At 48.5% G+C, this 17,840-nt stretch overlaps 6 protein-coding genes across 6 annotated transcripts; 5 read left to right on the top strand and 1 right to left on the bottom strand.

The window, feature by feature from the left end:
* Positions 1-164: 164 nt before the first annotated feature.
* On the top strand, positions 165-1,340 carry COCSADRAFT_217541 (uncharacterized protein). Its single transcript, XM_007697080.1, has one exon. The coding sequence runs from the start codon at positions 177-179 to the stop codon at positions 1,284-1,286; it is 1,110 nt and encodes a 369-aa protein (XP_007695270.1). The 5' UTR covers positions 165-176; the 3' UTR covers positions 1,287-1,340.
* Positions 1,341-2,741: 1,401 nt separating this feature from the next.
* Positions 2,742-3,991, top strand: COCSADRAFT_32768 (uncharacterized protein). Its single transcript, XM_007696184.1, has one exon. The coding sequence runs from the start codon at positions 2,882-2,884 to the stop codon at positions 3,878-3,880; it is 999 nt and encodes a 332-aa protein (XP_007694374.1). The 5' UTR covers positions 2,742-2,881; the 3' UTR covers positions 3,881-3,991.
* Positions 3,992-4,382: 391 nt separating this feature from the next.
* On the top strand, positions 4,383-9,261 carry COCSADRAFT_107483 (uncharacterized protein). Its single transcript, XM_007697079.1, has 2 exons — positions 4,383-6,851; positions 6,914-9,261. Exons 1-2 carry the CDS (start codon positions 4,587-4,589, stop codon positions 8,828-8,830), a joined length of 4,182 nt encoding a protein of 1,393 aa, XP_007695269.1. The 5' UTR covers positions 4,383-4,586; the 3' UTR covers positions 8,831-9,261.
* Positions 9,262-10,343: 1,082 nt separating this feature from the next.
* On the top strand, positions 10,344-10,960 carry COCSADRAFT_342279 (uncharacterized protein; the record flags this gene model as incomplete). Its single annotated transcript, XM_007697078.1, has 1 exon — positions 10,344-10,960. The coding sequence occupies exon 1, from the start codon at positions 10,400-10,402 to the stop codon at positions 10,958-10,960; it is 561 nt and encodes a 186-aa protein (XP_007695268.1). The 5' UTR covers positions 10,344-10,399.
* A 326-nt stretch (positions 10,961-11,286) lies between these two features.
* Positions 11,287-12,592, top strand: COCSADRAFT_177741 (uncharacterized protein; the record flags this gene model as incomplete). Its single annotated transcript, XM_007697077.1, has 4 exons — positions 11,287-11,651; positions 11,705-11,845; positions 11,907-12,021; positions 12,098-12,592. The coding sequence occupies 4 exons, from the start codon at positions 11,287-11,289 to the stop codon at positions 12,554-12,556; spliced, it is 1,080 nt and encodes a 359-aa protein (XP_007695267.1). The 3' UTR covers positions 12,557-12,592.
* Positions 12,593-14,087: 1,495 nt separating this feature from the next.
* COCSADRAFT_167060 (uncharacterized protein) lies at positions 14,088-15,982 on the bottom strand (the record flags this gene model as incomplete). The annotated part of the gene is made up of 3 exons (XM_007697076.1): positions 14,088-14,799; positions 14,855-15,653; positions 15,718-15,982. 3 exons carry the CDS (start codon positions 15,980-15,982, stop codon positions 14,088-14,090), a joined length of 1,776 nt encoding a protein of 591 aa, XP_007695266.1.
* Between the last annotated feature and the right edge of the window lie 1,858 nt (positions 15,983-17,840).

Raw genomic sequence — 17,840 nt, 5'->3', positions numbered from 1 at the left:
AAAGCGCAGCAGGGTCGCGCCTGCCCCTTCACTTCACCTTTCACTTTGACAGCCACAAACAAACAGACGAGAAGAAAAAAACTAGTCACATCATCTACGCTCCGCTCTGATGGGCTCGGCACGTATCGTGATAAACTCTCTGCCTAGACTCTTTCGCTCCTTCAATCGCATCCACGATGCCGTGTCGCACTTCCACTGAGCCTCTCTCCGGCACGAGCCAAGACGAACAAATCTACCTCTCTGCCCTGCTCAAGGCCAAGCTACAAGGCATACCATCCTTTCATTTCCCCTCTCTCACACTGCCTGATATAATTTGTCCAGCAGCCCGAGCGTCGCACATCCCTAATATACCACCTGACATCCAACTTCCCTTCTTCCTTCGCAACCGACATCTTATCGAGCAGTATGGTGGAAAGCCGGCGAAGGATGAGGTAAAGCAGAGTATGGACATAACCCGGGCCATCTGGTTTTGGAGACTGGATGAAGCACGACAGTTTGAGCGCTTCCACGATACCATGAGGTGGAATACTGCCATGTTCATTGCATTACTCACCCTTCATGATTTCCAGACCCGCTCCAGTCATTACAAGGCCATGCATACGAGTAAGGATGCGATCAAGAAAAGCCAGCACAATACAACTGTACCTCAGTTTAAAAAGATTCGCATCAACGTTGCAACCCACCGCTTCATAAAACAGTATCTTGCTGCTGTCCTAGAGCATCACAACACGCCTCTGCTCTTCGATGCTCGTGAAACCTTCGTCAAAACCTGGAAGAATAGCCCCTGGGACCTGTACACCGGCTTCCGTGGCGCACAGAAGAAGTTACTGAAGAACCTCATGAAGAAGCTGACCAAGGATTGGGAGAAAGAACTCAATAGTGCAGAGAGTAGTATGGGGAATGAAGAGTATCGCATCAGAGTAACCAAGTTCGCAGGGAGTCTGGTTCCGAGGAGAAGGGAACAGGATATCCCCACTGGCACACTACCAAGGCACGAAGAGAGTGGGTATGTGTACGGGACTGATAGTCCACCTTGTATACCCCGCGAGAGCCGAGAGGCTGGGAGGAATGAACTGCTCGACGCTCTTCGTGTCCCGTTTATACCACAAACTAAGGAGAGGACAAAAGACCAGAGGAACGAGACCTGTGAGCTCGAGGAGGGTGCGAACATGGTCACAGAATTGAGGAACGCAATTGAGGCATTACAGATGATGAGGCCGCAGGATATGCTGCCGGTACTGATGCATTTGTTTCCTGCCTCGGGGATGGGACAAGCGGGTACTTAGAGAGAACACGACTTATTAGGAGCTTATATTTCGGACGATGAATGAAGGATCACAGATTCAGCTCGGAAATTCAAAATCCGTACTAAGATAAGTTTCATTAAGGAGCTAGGGTCTGGACTCGACACATCAGGCCTTTTCCTATAGTATACTCTGCCCCGCACAGCATCTCAGCAACTAATCATCCGATACTGACAAGCTGAACATATCGTGGCCTAGCTTCCTACTAACTAGGTATAATCTTCAATCATGTTTGCTTCATTCATACGATCTGAGTTCTCCACACAGCACTGGTCTAAATCGTTTTAGTGCTGACACGCCCAGCCTTATGATACGACCTTTTGATATGGACATGGTATATTCTGCATCGTAAGCATCCTCGACAACCAGTATCCTGCACAGTAAGCAGTCTCCAACATCTACTACTGCCACCAGTACGTTAGAAACTACCAATCTAAAAACTCCCAAACTCCAAAACAACAACAAAGGCTTCGCATACAAGCAAGCGGTAGCGTACTAGAGAACGGTATACGGTGAGTAATCCGGGTACGCAGCAATCATCCTCGGCTGGGCTGCATGAGTAATCAAGACATCTTACTGCAAAAACTCAGTCTCAGAGAGTTCAAATTCTCCCATGTATAGGGCCGAATCGCGTCGGCCATGTATGTGTTGCTATCGGCGGAGCCCCACTCCAGTGACGTCATTATACACGGAGTTAAGGTACCACCCCAACGTCTTCCATTCCTGCTCCGCACACAGCGAGAAAAGCCCGCGCCTGGCACATGTCACAGCCTTATCGGTTCTTCGGCCGGGATCGTCCCCCACCAAAAACGGGGATCTAACTCGATATACCCATAGTAGAGTTGACTGCTGGTGCCGAGATCTACCGAGTCATTTTTTTTCATCCCTCCTTCATCGTGATGAGCATGTTTGTTTGGCGCACTCCACTGCCCAATTGCAGTATTCTTTTCGGTATCGAGATAAGCTTTTGGGGTAATGTAGAGAATGACACATGAGGGTGCTGAAAAAGAGGAGTAGTGGCTTACGAAGAGCGACCGAGAGATATATCTACCGGATTGATTAGTTGCGCGCACATGAAGCTGAACACCAGCCCTTGTTCTGTCTACGCCATGCATGCTCTTAGCGCGCGGCCGATGCATGAGAAAGTGGTCTAAGGGGCGTGCTTGTATCTCTTACGGTAAGATATCGCCAGGGCTCCGGATGCTGCAATGCTTGTTTACGTTCCGGAAGCAGGACCCTGGGCGCTGGTGATGTATTATTCATGAGCGACGTCATGCAGGCTAGGTAGATAGCAAGAGTTTTGCAAGACAGCTTAGTCTTTTCCAGCGTTTGCGGGCTTAAGGGAGGCTGACCGGGGGGCATGGTAACCGCTTTTGTGGTGGTAATGTTGATGCAAGAATGAGTGGACTCTTTTTGAAATTTAGTATAAGACTAAAGGTGTTCGCTGTTCTGGAGTCTCTCATTATCCAACCCAATTTTGTGTGTTACAAGATTTAACCTGAAGCTATTGAATAATCCGTTTCTTCTTCTTCTATTCTTTCTAGATTCTGAACTTTGATATACAGACGACCACCAAGATGCCGACATTCACAGTCTTCAAGGGCTCCAAGGAGGGCAAGATTATCAAGGGCCAAACCACCAAGCCCGATCTCCAAGATGACCAAGTCCTCATCAAGGTCACCGCCTCGGGCGTCTGCGGCACAGACGAGCACTACAAGCACGCCGACATGGCGCTCGGCCATGAGGGCGTCGGCGTAATCGAAGACATCGGCCCCAAAGTCAAGGTACTCAAAAAGGGTGACCGCGTCGGCTGGGGCTACGAGCACAACTCGTGTGGGCACTGCGAAAAGTGCCTCACAGGCCGCGAGACGTACTGCCCAGAGCGCGAAATGTACGGCATGGCGAACCTCGACCAAGGCAGCTTCGCCTCGCACGCCGTCTGGCGCGAAGCCTTCGTTTTCAAGGTCCCCGACGAGCTTACAGACGCCGAAGCCGCACCCCTCATGTGCGGCGGCACCACCGTCTTCAACGCCCTCCACGCCTACAACGTACGCCCGACCCAACGCGTCGGCGTCATGGGCATCGGCGGCCTCGGCCACCTGGCCATCCAGTACGCGTCGAAAATGGGCTGTGACGTCGTCGTCTTCTCGGGCTCCGACTCCAAGAAAGACGAAGCAATGCGCCTCGGCGCTAAGGAATTCATTGCCATGAAGGGTGCCACTGAGCTTTCCGTCTCGCGCAAAGTCGACGTCCTACTCGTTACCACATCTGTGACGCCCGACTGGAAACTTCTGATCCCAGTGCTGAACACAAATGCGACCATTTTCCCCTTGACGGTGTCGGATGGCGACTTTACGTTTCCCCAGATGCCGCTGATTGCGAATGGCATTACGGTTCAAGGTAGCGTGGTTGCGGCGCGCCAGGTGCATAGGGAGATGTTGGCGTTCTCGGCGCTGCATGGAATCAAGCCGATTAATATGGAGTTTCCGATGAGTGAGGAGGGGATTGAGGAGGCGATGAAGGTGTTGAGGGAGGGCGGCATGCGGTACAGGGGTGTGCTTGTGCCCCGGCAGTAGGAGAGGGATAGAGAGACATAATGATACTAAGAGTTACGAATTTCATTTGTTTTGTAGAATCGAAATGGAGATACTTGCATGGCATTACTGAGTGCGTAAATTTCCAGTGGATTTTCTTTTGAAATGAGTACGTGCTTCCACCCTCCCCCCACCCACATTGTATGTATGGTGAGTTTCGGGGTGCTATGCCTAGCTGGGTATGGTGTTGTATCGCCATAGTAGCATCACGTACTAACTTTCTTTGCTCAATCGAATCTCTTTAGACTTTACTACGAGTTTTTGTATATCTACAACCTCAGAAGATTATTGTATCATTAGTTGAACTGTTATCTAGATAAGGTGATAGCTGAGTTATCGATAGCAGTAGAGGGGCGTAGTCATCGCGAAAGCATGACTTGTCGCGACCGTGCTGCGCCTCTGCATGAGCACGATCAGCCACATCTAGTACCCCGCCTCATGCTTGTTCGAACATCCCCACAGAACTAAGAATATGATGCCGAACATCAGCTTCAGCCTGCAATAGGTACTTCGCCATTTTACCCTGTAGCTGCTCGAGGCTTGATAGCTGTTAGTTCTTTTTTCTTCACGCTCCTCCTAGATTGCATGCTAGAGCCAGCTGCCGCAATCTCGTCCTGTCAGGCTGCCGCACTGAGCCTCTCTCACCTCCTTCTGACCGCACCCGTTTGTCACGCATTCACATGAATTGATGCGTCTTCTCAAATACGACGAACATGGCGAGCTCGGCATCGTCAGCTTCGACGATCGCGCGGTGCCGCCCTATGCGATACTTTCACACACGTGGGGAACTGATGCGGAGGAGGTGACTTTCGCAGATGTTATAACAGGCGATGGTAAGGCAAAGCATGGCTACGAGAAGATACGTTTCTGTGGACAACAGGCACAGCGGGATAACTTAAGGTACTTCTGGGTCGACACGTGTTGCATCGATAAGACAGATAAGGCTGAGCTCTCCCATGCTATCCGCTCTATGTTTCGCTGGTACCAGAACACGTCAAAATGCTATGTGTATCTACCAGATGTATCTACAGGGGGATGGAAGTTTGGTGATGTGTCTACTGAGTCTACTTGGGAACCTGCTTTTAGGTTAAGCCGATGGTTTACGCGTGGTTGGACACTTCAGGAGCTTCTTGCTCCAAGCATAGTCGAGTTCTTCTCTCAAGAGGGGATGTTACTTGGTGACAGCATGTCGCTAAAGACGTTGATTAATAAAATCACTGGCATTCCATGCGAAGTATTTGACGGAGCTGCTCTTTCCCAGTTCACCATCGACGAGCGGCTGCGCTGGAAAGGCAACAGAGAGACTAAGCTCGAAGAAGATGCATGGTACTCTTTGTCGGGCATCCTTGATGTCGAGATAGCCCCAGCGTACAGTGAAGGGGCGGCAAGCGCATTCAAGCGTTTAATGGACGAGGTCCATAAAGTACAGAGATGCATCCAAGACATACGCCTTACGGACCCCCGTGACGACAAGAAGCGCATCGAGGACACCAAAGGCGGACTACTAGCAGACTCCTATCGCTGGGTTCTTGGCAACGCCATTTTCCAGCAATGGCAACAGGACTTCCACGGCGGACTGCTGTGGGTAAAAGGTGATCCTGGCAAGGGAAAGACGATGCTACTCTGTGGCATCATCGACGAGCTGCATAGCTCACTGTCTAAGCCATCACTCCTAGCATACTTTTTCTGTCAAGCAACCGACTCGCGTATTAATAGCGCTACAGCAGTACTACGGGGGCTGTTATACATGCTTGTAAAGCAGCAACCGTCACTCGTATCGCATATCCGCAAGAAGCACGATGACGCTGGAAAAGCCTTGTTTGAGGATATGAACGCTTGGGTAGCGTTGACAGAGGTCTTTACGGACGTACTACGAGACCCAGGATTGCGCACCACCTACCTAGTCATTGACGCATTAGACGAGTGCGTTACTGACTTACCAAAGCTGCTTGACTTTATTGCAAAGCAGTCGTCTACGTCTACGTCTATGTCTTCTTCCTGCAACAAGTGGATAGTGTCCAGTCGTAACTGGCCAGACATAGAAGAACAACTGGGGAAGGCAGAGCGCAACGTACCGCTAAGTCTTGAGCTAAATGCTGATTCTGTATCCGCAGCTGTTGGCATCTTTATCCAGCACAAAGTGTTTCAACTAGCACAACAGAAGAAATACGACGAACAGACTCAAGACGTAGTGCTCAAGCGCTTGATATCAAATGCAAACGACACCTTCTTATGGGTAGCGCTCGTTTGTCAAGACCTTCAAACGACTGCGAGACGGAACGTACTTAAGAAGTTAGGTTCGTTCCCACCGGGGCTAGACGCACTGTATAAACGGATGATGCAGCAGATTAGCGTGTCAGACGATGCCGCACTTTGTAAGCAGGTGCTGGCTTTAATTGGACTTGTGTATCGGCCAATCACGCTGCAGGAACTAGTGGTACTTGCTGAACAGCTCGAAGGTATAGACGATGAACAAGAGCTGCGGGAGATTATCAGCCTCTGTGGATCATTCCTTACTTTGCGACAAGACGTAGTCTATTTTGTGCATCAGTCTGCCAAAGATTTTCTCTTTGTAGAAGCGTTTGATGAAATCTTTCCTGATGGGACTGAAGCCGCTCACAGGATCATTGTTTTAAGGTCGCTTGCCATCCTGTCCAGGACGTTACAGAGAGACATGTATAACCTTGAAGCACTGGGGGCTCCTATCGAGAATGCCGATCCGCCTGATTACAATCCACTAGCTGCATCACACTACCCGTGCGTCTACTGGGTTGATCATCTGTACGAATCGAAACCTAAGTTTCATGGAAAAAGCGTCAGCGACATGCAAGTTGTAAGCGTAGTTGATAGGTTCATAAGAGAGAAGTATCTCTATTGGCTAGAAGGGCTTAGTTTGTGCAGGAGTGTAGGAAAAGGTGTATTTTCGATGGCAAGGTTATATTCTCTGGTCCAGGTATGGCATGCAAAGACAACATACTAGTGTAATGTACTTGACGTAGATGCTGACTCTGCTAGGAGATGAAGGGTACAGATGAGCTGACGGAGCTTATCTACGACGCACGCCGATTCATTATGTACCACAAAGGGGCAATTGAGAGCTATCCTTTACAAACATACTCGTCTGCGCTGTTATTCAGTCCGACAGGGAGCATAATCAGAAACATCTTCCGTTACGAGGAGCCAAAGGGAGTGACCATTGAGCCAGTAATAAGTACTGTGTGGAGTGCGTGCCTGCAGACGCTCGAGGGTCATAGCGATATTGTCACCTCTATAGCCTTTTCGCACGACTCTAAGCTAGCATCAGCGTCGAGCGACAAAACCGTCAGAATCTGGGACGTGAGCACCGGCGCGTGTCTGCAGACTTTTGCAGGCCACATCGATATTGTCAATTCTATAACTTTTTCGCACGACTCAACCAAACTAGTATCAGCATCATCCGACATCACTGTAAAGGTCTGGGACATAAGCAGCGGTACATTTTCAGAGATTTCCACAGGCCATAGTAGGTGTATCACCTCTATAGCCCTCTCACACGACTCAAGTCAGCTAGTGTCGGGGTCAGAGGACTGCACTGTCAAGATATTAGACATGAGCACTAGTGCATGCCTACATAGTTTTGCAGGCCATAGTGGTGCTGTTATGTGTGTAGCCTTCTCACACAACTCAACTAAGCTAGCTTCAGCATCAGCCGACAAGACAATTAAGCTTTGGGATACAAGCAGCGGCATGTGCCTACAGACGCTCACAGGCCATGATGCTTGTGTAAAATCTATAGTCTTCTCGCATGACTCGATGAAGCTAGCATCGGCATCGAACGATAAGAACATCAAGCTATGGGATGTAGGCAGCGGCATGTGCCTACAGACGCTCATAGGTCACAGCAAACACGTTAGGTCCGTGGCCTTCTCGCGTGACTCGACTAAGTTGGCGTCGGCATCTTACGACCTCACTGTCAGGCTGTGGGATGCGAACAGTGGTGTCTGTCTGCAGACGTTTAAAGGTCATAGGTTCTATGTTACGTCAGTAGTCTTTTCGCATGATACGAGTCAGCTGGCGTCAGCATCAAACGACAAGACTATCAAGCTATGGGACGTTAGTAGCAGCACATGTATACAGACGTTTACGGGCCACAGCCGCTCTATCAGCTCTATATCCTTCGTACACGACGCGACTAGGCTAGTATCAGCATCGCGAGATAACACTGTTAAGCTCTGGGATGCGAGCTCCGGGGTGTGTCTGCAGACGTTTGAAGGGCACAACGGTTGTGTTACCTCTATCGCCTTCTCACACAACTTAGCAGAGCTAGCGTCAGCGTCGGATGACGATACTATCAAGATGTGGGACGTAAACAGTGGTACGTGCCTACAGACACTCACGGGTCATAGTAGTAGTGTCAGATCTGTAGCCTTCCCACACGATTCGACTAAACTAGTAGCATCAGCGTCAAGCGATAAGACTGCTAAGCTGTGGGATACGATCACTGGCGCTTGCTTACAGACGTTTACCGGCCACAAACGTCATGTCAATTTTGTGGGTTTCTTAAACGACTCAACGAAGCTGGGGTCGGTGTCACACGACATGACCTTCAAGCTCTGGGATGTGAGAAGCGGCGCGTGTCTGCAAACGCTCCACGCCGGTGCGCTCAGTTATGAACTAGCCTACAACGCCACCAACTCATATCTCTATACCAAGACCGGTCCTATTGTCCTTCATGGCGCGATTAGTTCTAGGTTCCCAGCTACGACGGAACCTGGGCGCTCCTTATCTCTACGCACAAGCGTTAGCTCAGATAACATATGGATTCAGCATGATGGCAAGAATATCCTGTGGATACCATCAGAGTATCGACCGTCAAGTTCTGCGAATTGCGGGACCAGGGTTGGCATGGGCACTGGGCCTGGCAGGATATGGTTCTGTAGTGTTGACTTTTGACACACTAGCACTCTCTGATTCGAGACAACGAAAAAAGGATTCACCTCTTCGTTCATGTTTTCGCTTTGCTACTACGTGTCTACTTCAGCCGTTTTAGCTCGCTGCGTTAGGCATTGGGTATTCGCAAGGTTATGGTTGTTTTCGTATCGTGCCAACTACAAAAATGGGGATTAAAATTCAAGCTTTCCTTGATGGTTTCTTGCTTAACACAGCAGAGCATCTTCAGACAATACGGTTAGCGTTGGCATTAGTGGACACATTGCAGCAGACGGTCTAAAAGACTGGTGGCATGGGCCACAGCTGTTCTCAGAGTTTGTTATGTGCAAGATATAGCGCCAAGGCTGTTACAATACATCATGGGATCATCTGAGTACGTTAATACATACATACTACATGCTGCTGCACGCCCAGCCAGGCTACTAGTAGTGTACCCCAAAATTCTGGAACGCTTTCCGCGATATTCGCATCTGATCAGCGAAACTGCCGGACTGCATCCTGATGAGCTGAAAACTGCCATTGAAAGGATTTTTGTGATCCTCGACGCTCAGGCCTCGCTTTCAATGCACTGAAGAAGGGGACACCTGGCGGACAAATCATGCGAGACTCCAAACTAGGTAGTACTTTATATAGTCAGCAGCACTAATCACTCGCGCCTTTCTAGTTTTTTTTTGCTTGTGAATACTACTTTGGTATATCGCGAAGAATATGCGCTTGAACAATGGAGATAATTATAATATCGTGTTGGTGTTACAAAGCTGTAAAGTTACTGACTTGCCGTCGTGTAACCGATTTTGGTTTGGTGGTGGCCCGTGTAGAGTCTCGCATTTCTTGTCCACCAGGTGAAATACTACTACCGTCAGCGCTAGTGGTGCGTCCGTACACGCCGAACACCAAACGCGCGTCAGCACTTTGGCTTTGACATACTGTAACTCAGCAACCATGGCTCTTATTGACGATGGGATCGCAGATTTAGAATCGCAAGAGCCAAGGAGAGAGAATGGTAATAGCTAAATTCACGAGAAAATGGGCTGTTAATCGAGTAACTTTATCGCGACTATGGAGGCGCGTGACGGTGTCTAGACACGTCTGGGAATGCGCACTGGTTGGCATTTGTCGCATATTAGTAGCAGGGTAAGTACGGAGATGCCTTGTTGCTCTACGAGCGGACGTTCACGGGCTATCAGGCTCTTAGATACCATGGCTTACGTAAAGAACAATACTTGTATATCATCAAAGTTTGTCTGACCCAATCCTCGCTCAATCTCTTTCCCGCTATCTCTCTACGCGATGTGATGTTGTAGCCAGGCTATCTGGACCATGTACCAATTGCTCACTTGATGGTGCTGCATGCCAGTTGGCTGAGCATAGGCAAATTCTCCGATTTTGCTGTTCTTGAAGCTGATACATAAGCACTTGTCTAGACAGTGACTAGACGTGTACAAGAGAGCTAGACGAGTCCGGTCGGTAGCGTCCAAACAGGTAAATGCGGCTAGTCACTCTTTCACAGCCACAGCACACTCTGTACCACCATCATTTAGACATCTCCGTCAGCAAGATGGAGTATCAATTATGGCCAACCCACACGTCGACGCTGGCTCTGTCAACAGCGCTATACCTGGCGGCCCCTCGTTGACCGTCCAGATGCACACTCCAGTTCCATCCCTCACTTCCGAAGTGGGTAATTGGAGTATATACTCGCCAAATTCGCCTAATGTTTTTGACTTTTCTACGCCAGCTGCCATAGGCGGTGAGAATCCGACTATTGCAGGATCCGAAACAGTTTCTACCTTCGACAATATCTTTGGACTAGATTTGGTTAGTAGCCATGACATGGTAACTGTCGACCCCGTCCTGGCGTGCGATCCTCTTTCATCAGCATCGGAGACGCAAGGGAAAAGCACCGAAGGAAAAGATTGTGACCGTACACCCCTGTGTTCCCCACCTTTACCTTGGATACGGCGCTGGTACACCGCAGACCTAGCCGCTGATCATACTGTCAGAATTTCCGAAGCAAAAGCCTTGTCGATACCCTCGAACACTCTCACCGAGTGTATCCTGGAACATTATATGCAGACATGGAGAGACCCACATACTAGAGGGGCTTCATCTGATAGAATGTACTCGATATAGTCTTGACTAATGCCACAGATCAAGATGCGAGAACCGAATGCAATAGTAGAACCTGGGTACCCTATGAGGCGCTATATGCTGAGGGGAATTACGTCAGTGGCAGCTCGGGTAGTACTATACACGTGACTAGTGGGGAAAATAGTATTACAAATCGCTGGGTTTTGTCAGATTTATTTTACTTTAATAAGCTCTTGTAAGTAGTGGAAAGCCTTAAATTCAATTAACCGCCCCCTGTCGAACTTTAATCAAACCTTGTTCTTCAATCATTGAATCGTCCAAAGTCGCAAGCATCCATCGCAACTACCGAAAGTAGTAAGCAAATGACAATGGCTTCCGAAGCTGCTGCTGTCCATTCACCTTCACTTGAAGTTCCTGCCTCAAACAAGGTTGTCACTGTTCGCATAATCGACACGGGGAACAGGGCAACCGTACCTACGGGTTATTTTATGGAACCTCATATTGAGGGTCACGAAATCATGAAATCTCCTCAGTTTTCATTTCTTGTTGAGCATTCGTCGGGCAAAAAAATCCTTTTCGACTTGGCCACTCGCAAAGACCCTGAGAACTTTTCCCCTGTTATACGTCAATCAATGGCTGCAGGCGGTCTAGCATTCGAAGGCGACAAGGATGTCGTAGACATCCTCGAGGAGAACGGCATCAAGAGGGAAGAGATTGAAGAAGTCGTTTGGAGGTAAATATTTTCTCCGATAACTATGCAAGTACTGGTGCTAATAGAACTGGTAGTCACTGGCACCTTGACCACGTAGGAGACATGTCACGATTTCCATCCAGCACGAAACTTGTCGTCGGACCCGGATTTACCAATGCTTTAGTCCCTGGATATCCTGCCAACGAGTATAGCCCAATATTGGAAAGTGACTACAAGTAAGACATCCACCGCTGCGCATACTTTGCTAGACCGGAAATACTGAGAGGGGTGTAATAGAGACCGACCTTTGATTGAACTAGATTTCAAAGGCAAGAACGCATTAAAATTTGGCAGTTTTGATGCCCTCGATTGGTTCGGTGATGGGAGTTTTTACATTCTGGATGCTCCAGGGGTAAGTTGAAATGCAATTCATGATCTCTTCGCTTGCTTTCTTCATCACAGGCATGTGGAGCTAATGTAAACAAAAGCACACTGTGGGGCATATCTGCGCACTGGCGCGCACTACCCCGGACACTTTCATCTTCATGGGCGGCGATACCTGCCACCATTGTGGTGAGTTCCGACCAAGCAGATACGTTCCTCTCCCTGAGGTAGTCACGCCTTCTCCTTACTCCACGCCGCCATTTGCCCCCGGAAGTGAATGCCCGGGAGCGCTCATCATGAACATTCATCCGCACAAGTCATCAACAAAACCCTTTTACACCCAGAAGGCAAAAGAGGACCTGATGCAAGATTATCCAAAACTGTTGGAATCAGCAGACAAAATGTCTTCATTCGACGGAGATGAGCATGTCCTGGTCTTAATTGCACACGATGCTACAGTGCTGGACACGCTCGAATTTTTCCCCAAGCATGCTAATAACTGGAAAGAACATGGATGGAAAAGTGCTGTTCGTTGGACGTTCCTCCAGGACTTCAAGCTGTGAAGGGCAAACACCGTTCCCCTCTGGTTTCAAGTAGCTTCGAAAGTGTAATTCTGAAAGTCTGCAAGCGTCCTACTAGCTTGTTCAAGATATCAGATGGCTATGCGCATTAGTAGTAAAATAACCATGATCTATCCCTTCCCTTAGAGTGAAATGCTTTCCGAGTGATGAGCTCTATGATATCATGTGGCTGGAAGCATTGATAGAAAAGCCCGAGGCATGCTTGATCGGTCCCATCAAACTGGGAGCTAGTCATGGTATCGGCCATCAGGTGAGTCACGTCCTGCTCTGAATATTCTGAAGTATTTTCATGATTACTAAATCAATCACAGCTCGGTTCTCTCGGCGTTGGTCACGGCGAAACTAGCTGCATTCTTTTACCCGCTGTGTAGAAATGCAATGCCTTGCATGGTTCCAATTGTGACAGACAAGAAATGCTCAAAGTGTTCTTACTCTCTATACATGAGGCAGAAGAAATTTTACAAGAACAATCGCTTGATCCTTCTACAGTCGACCTAGGCGATATATTGGCATCTTCTGTGCGGCACATGGGGCTACCACGATCACTGAGAGAGGTTGGCATTCACCCGGCTCAGTTTGACCTACTGGCAGAGCATAGCTTGCTAGACGAATTTTGCAAGACCAATCCTGTACCCTTGCATTCAAAAGATCAGGTTCTAGAGATATTACAAATGGTAGCTGTCTAGAATGATGGGTATTACTTGCAAGGCGTTTCACGGGCAAGCGACAAAGTCATTCTCCACTCCTGATTACCTTGTATGTTTGAGAACTTTAGACCCTAAATAATATTTTTAACCTATTTTCTTGTTAGCAAACGCATAGAGGGTTTCTCTAAACATAACACACTAATGTCCATGCCTGCGTAGCGGGACACCCTGTGTAGCAGGACACTTTTCCATCCGGACCTTTGGCATCAGCCCAGCCCAACTGCACAAAATCAGGCTCGAAGCGCTTAGTTTCTGTAGCTGTTGTTCTAGTAGTACGACAGCAACCGATCAGGATGAGCGTGGTGTTGCCGAAGGCGTTCATCAACTCTCTAGTAGCTCCCCCCTGTTCATTCTCCACAGCACATCTCTGCGAAGTGTACGGAGAGACAAAAAGGTGGTCTAGATCTCAAGGATCAAGATCGCATACTCTAAAGCTTGACCTAAGGTGAGGAATGTGTATTCCAGCAGTTACGCCGCGCGCACAGCAAGATCATCAAAATTCAGCTGACAGGGCATAGAGCTATAGTTGCTCTTGGCATGCAGTAGCGTGCTCAGATATCTTTGGAGCTGTGGCGTAGACGGCTGGTTTCTAGAAGCATCTAATTACCACCAGCCACGTGTGCAGGTATCTTAGCCCACCTTGTGCTGCTTGAAATACTCAAAGTTTGTTTAACATGCAATTAGATAACTTGAAGACAGACGAAGCTTAGACATAAACTAAACCCAAGAACTAAGTTAATGTAAATCCCATCTAGTACGCCTCAATCGACATCAATTTGTTCCTCACGGGTTCCCAACGCGATTGCTCATACTACTCGCACATTAGCCTGTTCTCTCACGACGCAGTTCTTCGACACCAGCCCAATCCCAATCCGCTCATACTCGCCCTCTACACTAGTTGGTCTAGTAACAAGGATGTAGTAGGTCTCGGTGTCTAGCGTGCTCCCTACAACAACACAGTGTTCCTCAAGAAGGTTCTTTCCGTCCTCGACATCATAACGGATCCATCCTCTCTTTGTCTTAGAGAGGTCAAAAACGGCATAACGGTTCCCATCCGATTGCATCGTGCAGTTCTGGAACTTTCCTACATCGGCGACCAATGCATGTCCACAATCACAATCCTGATCAAACCGAAGGCTTGTAAGCAGTTGTATATCGCCGTAAGGTATCTCCTTTTCGTCCAGGAAGCAAATGACTCCGTCGTAAGCCATCCATGACCACGATGGTACATAGCCCTCGTACTCGATCTTCTCTAGCTTGGCATCGGACGCATGCCAAAGGAGGTTCCGATGTAGGTACTTCTCAAAAACACCATATCTACCCTCGCACGGTATTGCTTGAGCAATACGATCCTGCAATCCAGACATTGCGACACATTTATCTGTTTTATATGAGAGCTTACGCTCTGAGTAGTCTTTAATAAGAAAGTAAAGGAAATCCATAGTACGTTCGCGACCTGAATTAAGGAGCCGGCTTGGAAACCTAGGGTCGAGCGTGAAGTACTTCCTCCTGAATGGGCTAGAGAGGAGAGATAATTAGGACGGTACGAGCTGATATATCGCAAGGCACTTACAATTCTAGCTTTATGAGGTTCTCGCAATAAACTCCCGTACCACATTCAAAGTAAGTATGTTTGGCGGAGAAATGGATCGTTCGCCGTGCTAGCACACCTTCCTGCATCACCCATGCTCTCTTGTTGAGCTCCGCATCCCTTACATCCGTGTCGAAATCATCAATATCTGTACTGACATAAAACTGCTTGCCCGCAGCATTATGGACATGGACGGACTCAGTAGTCATGATTCGCTTAAGAAAGCCTGTCTTACAGTCGGTAGCCGAAGTTGCAGCAAGAACGCAATATGCTTCCGAAAAGACAGTTTCCATTCGACGAGATTCGCTTATCCAATCTTTGCCGTTATCCCCAGATTGGATGATACAGAGAGAATCGATCCACAGATACGGAATGCGCAGCTGGCGAGTCGCGTTAACAGCATCCTGGAAAGTCTTTGGAAGACTAGATAGATTGAATCCTCTTAGTCGTTGATTGATGTTGTCCTGGGATGTACAGAACATCTTTTTCTCTTCGTCTTCGAGCTTGCCCCATCGATGCGATAAGGCGACGTATTTCCTGTCATTGACTTGCGAGCCAGGAACGAGGCGCACGACACTTGAATCAGTGCTTGGGTCGTCTTTGGCGCCGACATAGAGAAGTCGTGTTGGCAACGGGATATCACCTTCGAATTGGTGCGTGTTGCAATCGTGGTTGTTGTTGCACCAACTAAGCCATGCGCGAAGCAGCCCAAAATCCACAGAGCCTTGAGCCGCCGGCCGAATGGGCAGACCAAGTGGGAACCTCGGATCTTGATTCAGGTCTGCTAGATTAAACACATGCGTAAGCACTGTTCTTAGCTTATGGATGAGGACTTAAGGACGGACCTGTATTACAACAGAGCCGCAGAAGCCGGGCGCCTGTTACGCTTTCTTGTAGTACTGCGCCTCGTCGCACTATCCTAACAACTGCTTTATCTTCGCTGCGCCCGTCACGACACGTTTGACGACGCAGTAGTGTACAGACCTGACAGTCTTGCATAGTAGCACGTATTTCAAGCTGTTGAGGAATTTGTTCCGGGTTGTTCAAAAGTGTACTGCAGCGGTCGCAACACTGGATAGAGGGGGGTGATATACGCGATAGCGTGTTCATGTATGACTTGGCGAATGAATTACGCCTAGAAATGTTCCAGTCGTTGTACTAAATTGAGATTAACAGCGACAAAAAGGATATAGGAACAGCTTGCAAGCCGACTTACATCCTACACCACCAGACACACTAAGGTTAGCAGCCGCCTCGCGCATCCACGTTCGTAGATCGACTTACATACTACAGCACCAGACACACTAAGGTTAGCAGCTGCCTTGCGCATCCACGTTCATATGTCAACTTACATCCTATACCACCAGACACATTAAGGTTAGCAGTCACCTCGCGTATCTACGTTCGTAGATCAACTTACTCGCTACAGCACCAGATGTAATTAAGGTTAGAAGCCGCCTCGCGCATCCACGTTCGTAGGTTAACTTACATCCTATACCACCAGACACATTAAGGTTAGCAGCCACCTCGCGCATCTACGTTTATAGGTTAACTTACAAACTACAGCACCAGACATACTAAGATTAGAAGCCGCCTTACGTATCCACATTTATATGCCAACTTACAACCTATAGCACCAGATATACTAAGGTTAGCAGCCGCCTCGCGCATCTACGTTTATAGGTTAACTTACATGCTATAGCACCAAACACACTAAGGTTAGTAGCCGCCTTACGCATCTAGGTCCATAGGTTAACTTACATCCTATAGTACCAGACATACTATAGTTAGTAGCTATTTCGCGCATCTACGTTTATAGGTTAACTTACAACCTATAGCACCAGACACACTAAGATTAGCAGCCACCTTACGCATCTACGTCCATAGGTTAACTTACTCGCTATAGCACCAGATACACTATAGTTAGCAGCCGCCTCACGCATCTACGTCTACAAGCTAACTTACACCCTATAGCACCAGACACACTATAGTTAGCAGCCGCCTCACGCATCTACGTTTACATGTTAACTTACTGGCTACAGCACCAGACACATTAAGGTTAGAAGCCGCCTGGCGCATCTACCTCCGCAGGTTAACTTACAAGCTACAGCACCAGACACATTAAGGTTAGAAGCCGCCCCGCGCACCCACGTTCGTAGGTCAACTTACTCGCTATAGCAACAGATACACCAAGGTTAGTAGCCACCTCACGCATCCACGTTCGCAGGTCAACTTACATCCTATACCACCAGACACACTAAGGTTAGCAGCCGCCTAACGCATCCACGTTTACAGGCCAACTTACATCCTACACCACCAGACACACCAAGGTTAGCAGCTGCCTCGCGCATCCATGTTCGCAGGTCGACTTACTCGCTATACGTAGCACCAGACACACTAAGGTTAGAAGCCGCCTCGCGCATCCACGTTCGCAGTTTAACTTACATACTATAGTACCAGACACACTAAGGTTAGCAGCCGCCTTACGCATCCACGTTTACAGGTCAACTTACATCCTATAGCACCAGACACACTAAGGTTAGCAGCCGCCTCGCGCATCCACGTTCACAGGTCGACTTACTCGCTACAGCCAGCACCAGACACACTAAGGTTAGCAGCCGCCTTTCGCATCCACGTTCGTAGGTTAACTTACAAGCTACAGCACCAGACACATTAAGGTTAGAAGCCGCCCCGCGCACCCACGTTCGTAGGTCGACCTACTCGCTATAGCAACAGATACACCAAGGTTAGTAGCCACCTCACGCATCTACGTCTACAGGTCAACTTACATACTATAGCACCAGACACACCTAAGGTTAGCAGCCGCCTCACGCATCCACGTCTACAGATCAACTTACATTCTACACCACCAGACACACTAAAGTTAGCAGCTGCCTCGCGCATCCACGTTCGCAGGTCGACTTACTCGCTATACGTAGCACCAGACACACTAAGGTTAGAAGCCGCC

Source organism: Bipolaris sorokiniana (genome assembly GCF_000338995.1).
Source record: "Bipolaris sorokiniana ND90Pr unplaced genomic scaffold COCSAscaffold_1, whole genome shotgun sequence".
NCBI classification, from domain to species: Eukaryota; Fungi; Ascomycota; class Dothideomycetes; order Pleosporales; family Pleosporaceae; genus Bipolaris; species Bipolaris sorokiniana.
The sequence above is the reverse complement of the archived record's forward strand: the minus strand, read 5'-3'. Positions and strand labels throughout refer to the sequence as shown.